This window comes from Homarus americanus, unplaced genomic scaffold (genome assembly GCF_018991925.1).
Source record: "Homarus americanus isolate GMGI-L3 unplaced genomic scaffold, GMGI_Hamer_2.0 scaffold24922, whole genome shotgun sequence".
NCBI lineage: Eukaryota > Metazoa > Arthropoda > Malacostraca > Decapoda > Nephropidae > Homarus > Homarus americanus.
Genome location: NW_024722610.1, coordinates 1,848,413 through 1,859,065, shown reverse-complemented (window position 1 = coordinate 1,859,065; position 10,653 = coordinate 1,848,413). Strand labels below are relative to the sequence as shown.

At 39.0% G+C, this 10,653-nt stretch overlaps 1 protein-coding gene across 1 annotated transcript; it reads right to left on the bottom strand.

Annotated features, from left to right (window-relative positions):
• Nucleotides 1-2,501: 2,501 nt before the first annotated feature.
• Nucleotides 2,502-10,258, bottom strand: LOC121862956 (shematrin-like protein 2). Its single transcript, XM_042361411.1, has 4 exons — nucleotides 10,183-10,258; nucleotides 8,861-9,422; nucleotides 4,006-4,189; nucleotides 2,502-3,011 (listed from the first exon to the last, which is right to left on the bottom strand). The coding sequence occupies exons 1-4, from the start codon at nucleotides 10,192-10,194 to the stop codon at nucleotides 2,639-2,641; spliced, it is 1,131 nt and encodes a 376-aa protein (XP_042217345.1). The 5' UTR covers nucleotides 10,195-10,258; the 3' UTR covers nucleotides 2,502-2,638.
• Nucleotides 10,259-10,653: the final 395 nt, after the last annotated feature.

Below are 10,653 nucleotides of genomic sequence, written 5' to 3'. Positions count from 1 at the left end.
TGAAGTCTTTAGTGTGGGCGCTTGTTACGAACCACGCCATCTATTGTCCTGATCTATCTACCCAGCACCATGAGCAACGCCATCTAGGGACGAAACCCGAGTATGACTAGTCTTAGTTACCACTCCGGGGATTCCCTTCTCCATATCCTGGTTGTTGCGTCACCTCCTCCAAGTCTTCCTCATCAGCTCCAGATCGAGGAAAGTTCAGTTCACTCTGGGAAGTGACCACAATAGGATCACCTATCCTGGAAACCTACGGCACAGTGACTACCTACCATCTTCTTCAATATTCAACCTTACTCGTCAGCCATCTCAGCACTGCACTTGAGTATTTTGTAATCTTATATTGCCTCCCCACCTCCACCTTGCTTCAGATTGTTGTATGTTGTGTAAATATGTATATACTGTTAAGCCAATGTTGCGTATGTTTAGGTTAAGTATGGTTAAATTATAGAAAGCTGAATATTTTGTTAAGGAATTTATGGTACTTTATTATACACACCAAAAACTCGCATCCTTTGTCTACCCTTTTATAGTCCGATTGTCTTTGTTTTTTATTGTTGTTGCCAGTTGGGATCTGGGTAGACTTTTAACTATATTCTAAATCCCCAACTCGTAACAGCGCTATAAATACAGGAGGCTGCAAGGTTCACACACCAGCCAGTGCTAGTCCACCAACTGAGCTACAACCACCGCTATGAGGGCTCTGGCGAGTGCTGAATCTCTCACCTCCAAGGCTTTACAAAAAAGAATGTCTCTTCCCTAACTCTCTAACCATCAGCTCAACTCGCTCAGGAGAAAGCAATGTGTATAACAGGGATGTTCCTGTTGTCGAGTGAACTATACATTTTTATAAAAATGGGAATTGACCTTTCTATGTCAAGTTATAATAATTTCACACAATACTTGGTCTGCTTGGACTGTTAACAGAATTTTATGAAAAAAAAAAAAACTATATATATATATATATATATATATATATATATATATATATATATATATATATATATATATATATATATATATATATATACACACACACTCGAGTAAATAATCTATTGGGCAGTGAACAGGACACTTCGTGAGAGCACGACTCCATAAGCAACAACTGCAAAAATATTTTGAGTACATAACTAATTACTAACTAGTGATGTCTATTAGTATTTATAAATAATATAGGTGGATTATAATTATAAATATTGATATGTGCTGAAGGTCGTGATCAAAATTTGTTTCAACTATAGTTACAAAGTAATAATTGAGAAGAAGCAAAACGAAAGTTATTATTGAGAAGAAGTACAACAAATAGAAAATCAAGGAAAGTAAAAATAGAAAAAAAAGTCACTCAGAGGATGACATTGATGTTAAAATGCATTAGTGTTCCTTAACAACTAAGGTCGTTTAGCACGTATTGTAGGTTAGCACATTCACAGTAAGAATTTAAGATAGATACACCTCGTTATTGCATCCAATATTTGTTGGCTTTTTACTATGTTTTAAGCAAGACTAAATGTTGTACGCTTCCTCCTCAGATCATCGTCTTGTTGGCTGCCTTCGTGGCAGCAGAGCAACATAAGCGTGAGGCTGAACCCTCCTACGGCGGCTACAGCTATGGACCCACGCCTTACGGACATGGTTACGGCTACGCATATTCCAGCGGAAGTTATCGGTATAGTGGACACGCCATCCACAAGCGTGAGGCTGAAACATTTTTGTGACATGATTTTCTGCTCGAGCTTAATTCAACCAGTTATTTGCGTGCTTGCATCTTCAGGCATGGAAAATATTCACCTTACGAAACTAAAAATCTGGATCCTGATGTCCGAGATATTTAACTCGATATTTAAGTCAAGGGTATTGTACAGTATATAAGAAACAAAATGGCACTCGTCTTGGCAAGAACAAAAGATTTCAAGATTATTTCTACTGTATGTGTTACATATTTAGTGGTCGAGCGAGCAATAAGAAGGCAAATAACGCTTCAAGATCACGGAAAAGGGAGGAATTAGCGCATCCGTATTTATCTTTGGCAAATGTGATTTAAGAGAACATTATAGTTCCTAAGTTCCCATATTTGTGAAATTGAAAATATGTTTTTTTCTTTATCACAGACTGATACTTTACATGAAAGAGTTGCCAACGGAAATTAACAAAAAAATATATACCATTCCTATACTGCACGGAAAATAAGCCCAAAAATACGTAATTCAATTGTGTACAACGAAAAATTGAACCAATATTTAATGACGCGTTTGGAAAAAGTCATTTTCCTTAAAAAGTTCAACGTTCTTTCCCTTCACTCATAAAATATCTGGTAAACATTTTAAACATCATATTAATATCATAGATAAACAAATCACATAATACTCAGCTACACACCAAAGAATATAGTTTGGTACCAATATATTCTTGGTTTGACTGATAGACTCATTGTTGCTTTTATAACTAACATGAAAATAAAGTTGAAGTTGGATTTTACAAAGGTTCATTCAAAGTACATATTTACACACCATAAATTTTTATTACTGGACAAAAATTTAGAGATTGCAATGAATATCATGAATTTTCTTCCAAATTTTTTTTTTATGTATTTGAGGCCTGAGAAAGATAGATGGCTTTAGCTGCCTACGAAGTGGCTTTAACCGTAATGGTGGCCGTAGCCTCCGTAGCCCCCATAGCTAAGACCGTAACCTCCATAGCCGCCATATCCACCATAGCCAAGTCCGTGACCTCCAAAACCTCCAATGCCGAGTCCATAGCCTCCGTAGCCGTGACCGTAGCCTCCATAGCCGCCGTGACCGTAGCCTCCATAGCCTCCGTGATAGCTGGGCTCGGGATTGGCCTCACGCTTGCCAATGCGGTGGCCGCTATAACCATAGCCATAGCTAGGGTAGCCAACGCTATACGTTGTATATCCGATGCCATGACCGTGGCCTAGCCCATATCCGTAGCCCACTCCATGTCCGTAAACGGTGGGTCCATAGCTGACTCCGTAACCGCCATAGGAGGGTCTGACGGATCTATATTACTAACTAAAATATATTAACCCCTGACTACGAAGATTTAATTCCTTGAGTACGATGATTTTACATTTTGAGGACAATGCCTTAATTCTCCGAGTACTATGACTTCAACCTTTGAGGATAATGACTAAATCCCTGAAAACAATATTACTGTAGGATTAATGTAGAATGCAGTGTTTGTATTTTTCATACAATATGCATAACCTACTGGGATTTTCTTATTTGACATCGTTTCATTTATTAATCTTCCTAGTGTGATATTTTTATTAATTTGTTCCGTTTGCCAATATTCTTCACTTTTTGTAGTGCTCAGGATATTTCGTTTTAACATTCCATTCTGTATAACCTCGTCATACTGAACTCATTTATACCTCAGACTAACACTGTATGAAACTGCCTGCCTTCACAGTACATTTTTGTCCTTCAACTTCAGGTATTTTCAGCTGACGAAATCCAACAACTACACTTGTATGATTTCTCCCGATACTTTTATACGTTTTAAAATATAGTAGTTTTTTGTTTACCTTATGTCGTGATCTATATTTTCTTATACTCTGTCATGTTTTATATCATTACTTATTCCTGGTTTATATATAATTCTTATTGTCGTGTTTCTCGTTGGCTTTATTTAAAACAAGTCCTCCGCTTCAACAATGATTCCTTAGTGAACAACATCCGAACTAATTTAAAGTCTCATCTTTATGATCAGGTGTGGCACCCTAATATAAATAAATATTCAATTTTTATGATTAAAGACAAAATATTTGATATGTTTCAAACTTAATTTAAAACAGACCTAGCAAGACGTGATAAGAACGAAGCTGGATGTAAGAGAACCTGCGAGAACCCAATAACTTACCAAAACCCTCATGGTGGTGGTTGTAGCTCGGCTGGTGGACTGGCAGTGGATGGTGATGTGGAGCCGTACAACCAGCCGCCTATATATACCTGGCCGCTCCACACTCTATGCATGACCCTGTACCTAGATGACTCAACATAATTTTCCTTTGACCCTCGTGGGGTTATGCACCGTGACACTACGTCAACCAGGTGTGATGCTGCTGCTGATGGTTGGTCTTGGTCACGGCTTCCACCACACGCGACGCACAAGACCCGCTTCCCTTGTCTCTTCCCACAGCGACCCGTCCCGTCCCTTGTCCAGCAACCTTTACCAAACAGTTCTCGAATTTTAGTCTGGAAATGTCTCCGAGGTTTTTCCGTAATATATGTAAATGGATAATGAATATTCAGGGAGTTTTTTTGCTAATTAAAAGATAGATAGAGATAAAGATATTTAGTAAAATCAACATACAAGTTTACTGTTTATTCAACATGTATTTAGACAAAGGACGGCATAAAGTTGTGAATAAACATCGCCAATGCAGATATACAATGTACAGTCGGTTGCAGGTGTGATGTGACACCCTACCGTGCCTCCCTGGCTCATGTGGCACCGTGGCACTACTCGTGTGTCGGGAACTGATTGGTAGGACTGTTCTTGCCAGTATTTGTATACAGGCATTAATATTCCAAAGAACAATCTTCAACAGAAATAATACATGTTTTGTTTTCTGTAATATATGACGTTACTTACACCAAAAATGGGAAGCCTGTGAAGAGACAACGAAAGGAAAGAATAAGACAGCGGGGGATGGGATAGGTAGAGGAAGGATAAAGGGAAATGAAAAGAAGATACTTAGACGATGCCGTTACAAATACAATGGTAAACAGGAAGGCAATTCGACCAAGGTTAACCAACAAAGATATCAGATACACAATACCGGTCGGGTCATGGCTTGGTTACTGATCAATGCAGTAACAGTAAATCTACACGAATAAAAGTTAAATTTTTGGGTGGATGATTATGATAAACATTACACTGCAATCATACTGTCCAAACCAGATGGAGCACTTCAACTGTACAACCTAGTATGGTAAATAGTATAGGAAATTACTCTCTTCTATCATTATGGCTTCATTGTTTATGGCGATCTTTTAGTTTTTAGCTTTGAGTATCTTAACAAACATTTCTGGTTTTAATGTAGTTAGGCAAATTTTTCCAGTCCCGTATAGCTGTAAAGAGGAGAGTGTTTGTTGATTGAGTGTAGACACCAGGTACTTGATATGAGTGTGTGTGTGTGTGTGTGTGTGTGTGTGTGTGTGTGTGTGCGTGTGTGTGTGTGTGTTGTTTATAAGCCTAAAAAGTAGTGTCATGTCAATTTGGAAATTTTGAAACGACTTTTAAACACGTAAAAAATAAATAAATAAATAAAGATCCGGTAGGTTAGGTTAGGTTAGGTATTAGTTCGAGTTGACAAGGAAACAGTCATCGCCATCTTCAATCATAACTGCGTAGTGATAATTATCCCAAGTTACTGTATTACGATGAGCTGCAGTGATGAGGGTGGTGGTGACTAGCCTGTGAGAGACGACGCTTTATTGTTACAGAGTCTCGTAAGTTTCATGTGATCTTTTTTCCTCAACATTTTCCCTCATAACTTTCTTCCTCATAACTTTTTTCCCTCACTACTATATTCCTCATAACTTTTTTCCTCACTACTATCTTCCTCACTACTTTCTTCCTCATAACTCATCACCAGAGAACCGATACCTAGTGATGACAGAGGATCAGTGTACGTACGGTAAATAATGATGTCTTCTCCCACTCAATGTTGTTTAGTCTCTGGTTCTCCTTTGACCAGATACAAATCATCACAGATTATCGTAATGAGTTTATTTAATGGCTTTAGATCAGTGGCGGACCGTGGTTGCACTGATGAGGTATACAGAACACCCACATATATCAGTTATCAAATGTCAAGCTTTTATAAACACCTAATTTCTTAAATTATATCAATGGCATCTGACAAAATATCTCTTATAAATCATTAAATAATGGATGCAAAAATACTTACGGCAAAAGAATATTAAGCTTTCAGTGTGATCTACAGCAATTTAGAAATAAAGTGGTTAAAAAATAACTAGGCGTCATGCACAAGGCTGGCCCTCTGTAAAGTTGCAAATGATCTTATTGCTGAGCATTTAAATAATTAGTAAATATTTTATCCGATTATTATTTCAAGTAAAACAGAAAACAGAATAACTTTCCCAAGTGAAAAAAAACACTATAACTGAAAGCGGACTGTTGGGTTATTTAGAAATATTAAAAATTATAATGTGGACCAGTTTTGTCCATCTGACGGAGAGCCGCTGCCGGTCGATATAGCCTCTCGACAAGTGAATGCAGTTTTCCCAATTACATGCATTTGTACCCATTACATTTACAGAAACCTTATCAAATAGCCAGTCTTATGGAACAACAACTCATAGGTAATATAATATCACCGTATAACATAAGACTTCATACTTATTAAGAGCAAAAAGTATTAAATTTGACTAAAATGGCTCAAATTCCTTATGCTCCAACACAATAAAGTTCATTTTAGCATGTTATTGATCGGATGGTTACCGTCTTTATGTCCATTGAGGGACACCGAGTCTCCTCTTCTTTCCTGAGTGAAAACTGTGAAGGTTAAATTTAAATCTGTATTATTGAAGATACTCTTTAAAAGTATATTTTGCTTTCTATTAGGCATGCAATGCATACCTTGCATTCGTGGAATACGCCTGCTTTAGATGTTATATGTCACACACACACACACACACACACACACACTTGTTACGTCGCAACACCGCATCGAAACAGCAAAAAAAAAATTATATATATATATATATATATATATATATATATATATATATATATATATATATATATATATATATATATATATATATATATATATATATATATATATATATATATATATAAAGAGAGAGAGAGAGAGAGAGAGATCAAAATTCCTTCAACTTTTACGACAGGCCAAAGAGCACTACTCCCTGCCTCGTTGTCGATGCCACACCCACACCTTATCAATGCATCGGTGCCCACACGTTACGCCACACCAAGGTCGAACTTTATATCAACAATTTTCCATTTTTTTTCTTTGTAAGGGCAGATGCACACGAGAGGAATAACACACCAGGTGATTTAGTCGACAATCATCAGTATTTAAGTTATGGTCTATCTTACACCGTAGTAGTTGTAGTAGTAGTAGTTGTAGTAGTAGTAGCTCAGAACGTAACAGGGGAGGTGGATACCAGCGAAGTAAACAAGATTTGAAGGTCCATTACGACAGAACGACAGCACAGCCAAAGGGATAAGTTGGAGCAACTGTTGTTGCAAGTACCAGAGAATTTGAAAAAAAAGTAGCTATAGCGCAGGACGTGGGCGCCTCGAACTGGTTAACTACGTTACCGATAAGGGCAAATGGTTTCAGTCTCAATAAACAAGAATTTACAGATGCCAATGCTCTAAGGTACAGTAGGCCAGTGGAAGGTTTGCCTTCCCAATGCGTGTGTGGCTCTTCCAATGACGCCGATCACGCCATGGTGTGCAAGAAAGGGGGCTTTATATGCATGAGGCATGACGAAGTAAGGGATCTCACAGCAAATATGTTGAAGGAAGTCTGCCGTGATGTCAGGATAGAACCGACCCTCCTTCCATTGGACGGTGAGATTTTCCAACATAGGACTTCAAACACATCCAACGAAGCCCATGTTGACGTCAGTGCTCGAAGATTCTGGACGCGGGGACAGCGAGCCTTCTTCGACATCAGGATCTTTGATCCCATGGCCGCATGTAACCGTAACTTAGCTCTCGATGCTGCACACAGGAGGAACGAGAACGACAAGATAAGGGCATACGGGGAGAGAATTCAGAACGTTGATCAAGTTAATTATTCTCATACAAATTTAATATAGCAAATGTGTTTAAAAATATATAAATAGGTCAGTGAACAAAAAAATACAACGACACGTCCATTAGGAAAATCAATATGAAATATATTTTTTTAGGCAGAACATAAAAAAATTGTGGCATGCATGTGACATCATTAACCACCTGATGGTTGATGTATGTGTAAAGATGTCTTCATTGTGTATGGTCTTTTCTAGTGGTTAAATGTTATGAATAAATTATGCAGTTGAAAGTAATTTTCCTTTTGGTTTGCTGATGTAAAAACTTCCTTTACTGTTTTCACTAGTACTGTTTTATAGTATATTTTGATGTACTATTCTTCCATCTCTCTCTCTCTCTCTATGTGTCAGCGTCATAATAACAGGTAACGATAATGTAACATAAAGGTCTCAACAACAGGTAAACATTCCTCATAATTTATTAACACACAGGTTACTCATGGTCAGTACTTGTCCATCCGATACAAAAAATTACTAATCAAAACTATTAAATCTTTTTCAAGTTTTATTTACATGAGGAATTTAATACAAAGATAAGGTACAGTGTGCAAAAACCGGCTACTATTAATGTACCACACAAACCAGAACTCTGATGAAGAATAAAAAACAAACAAAATTATCATAATATTGACAACTACAATGATAATTTAGATCTTTATGGTATATTATTGTCAAACTTAATTTCAGACACGTAGGTTTGACTGTATAATTTATCCACTGATTTCTGATTCACATAATACATCTGAGAATATTTAGTTAATGGATCCAAAGACGGAAAATTTAACTGTGATGCTTAATATTATTTGGTCATGATGGTGAATTTTTAGTCAAGAGATAAATTTTGAAGTGGGATGATCAATACGACTTTTGATTATTTTATCTTAGGAATAAAATATTAATTGTACTTGTTAACCAAACCTTCTCAGAGACGACAACATTCTTGGTCATGTGAGAGAACCTTTGTGAGCTGTGAAGGGTGAGAAGATTTTGTGAAATGCTTACGATATAAGCATCTTAGCGGCCGTAGCCATATCCGTGTCCGTAGCCATATCCGCGTCCGTAGCCATGCCCGTGTCCGAAACCATGGCCCTGTCCGTAGAGTCCGTAACCCCCGTAGCCACCGTACCCATGTCCGCCATAGTACCTGGGTCCCACGTAAGATGCGCCTCCATATGGGTGGTAAGCAACACCGTGTCCGTGGTGACCATAGCCGTAGCTGGGCTCGGGTTTAGCCTCACGCTTGCCGATGCTGTGGCCATATCCGTACCCTAGACCACCATATCCATAGCCACCATTTCCATACCCGACACCCCCATAGCCTCCATACCCGACACCCCCATAGCCTCCATAACCGATACCTCCGATGCCTCCAAATCCAGATCCGATTCCATAGCCACCATGTCCATACCCTATCCCGTAGCCTCCATGTCCGTAACCCCCGTATCCGTAGCTTTGGCTGTGGCCGTGACTGTGGGAGTGACTGTGGGAGTGACCACCGTAGCCGTGGGAGAGGCCATAAGAGGGCTCAGCCTCGCGCTTCTGCTGCTCTGCTGCTGCGACGGCTGCCAACAGTACAATGACGACCTGTGGTAGAAACACAACAGTGACTCAGGTCTTAAGTAGAACACAACAATCCTTTACAAACACTCCTTTGTGAGAACCGAGAGTCCTGGTGAAGAAAATGTGTTTGAGATTTATAACCTTAGATGAGAGATTTTGTTAAGTAGTACACGTAGGACACATTGATAGGCGCTATCTCTCTCTTATTTCTTCCTTAAATAATTCTCTCTGCCTATTAGTTTATGGCCACTATTAAAATGTTTAAATCCAATGTGTTTTTCACTGAATACATGAGAAAGTTGAAAGTAATATGGCGCCAGAGAGAGCAATACTATCACTCTTACCTGTCACTCTCCCTCTCACCCTACACCTGTCAATGGGGAGTTCTAGCATTTCATGAACCAATAATATTATTCTAATTTCGAAGACGTTATACATATAGTTGGAAAAGACTAATTAGTCATCACTTTTTGGGGGGCGGGGAGGGAGGGGGGGGGGGGTCATGGGAACACGTACAAGCTAAAAGTTGGGGTCTCAAATATTTTATTTTATTAAATTAAGGATATTCAACAGTTTCGAAGACGCGGGTGCTATTATGTCAACATTTTTTCTTAAGTGTAAAAGTAATACTTCTCTTTATCACTGCTTATCTGAACTTATTGTAAAGTATCTCATATCCGACAAAATTTTCTCCACACTTGTGAAATTTTCTCTTATTAGGACGGATACGTAAGAGATGTTGTTAAGGTGAAGCACGAAATATACAGAGAGGCGCAGCACTCACCAGAACCCTCATGGTGGTGGTGGTTGTTGCTCAGCTGGTGGACTGACGGTGGATGATGTCAGGTCGTACAGCTTCCTATCTTTATACCCTGACACACTACAGGTCTCGCCACACCCTCCTGTGTGACCCTGAGCAAACGGTGACTCAGCATAGCACTTCCCTGGGACTCCCGTGACTTAGGCAACGTGAATAAACTCCTGTAGTGTTGCTGAATCTGGTCATTGTCATCGTCTTCAGCCATGCGCGACCCCACACTCACGACCTACTCCCCTCCACCCACTACCCCATCATTTGTTGTCCTTGAAGTTGATGCTTAGAAAATATGCAGTGTATTTTAAGATGTATTATCAGAGGCAGTTAAGTAGCCAGGCGGACATGCGCGTGTATCATCTATGTAACCAGAGGGAGGTGCCACCATCACGGTCTCTGCCTTGCCCAGTTGACTGTACAGGTGAGGTCGTCTGTCGTTCC

What these genes read in the sequence shown, in the direction of transcription:
- LOC121862956 (XM_042361411.1), bottom strand. An exon ending in CGGACACGGATATGGCTACG is followed by an intron (nt 4,190 to 8,860) that starts GCCGCTAAGATG and finishes TGTTTGGTAAAG; the next exon opens with GTTGCTGGACAAGGGACGGG. An exon ending in AATTATGTTGAGTCATCTAG is followed by an intron (nt 3,012 to 4,005) that starts GTACAGGGTCAT and finishes TAGATCCGTCAG; the next exon opens with ACCCTCCTATGGCGGTTACG.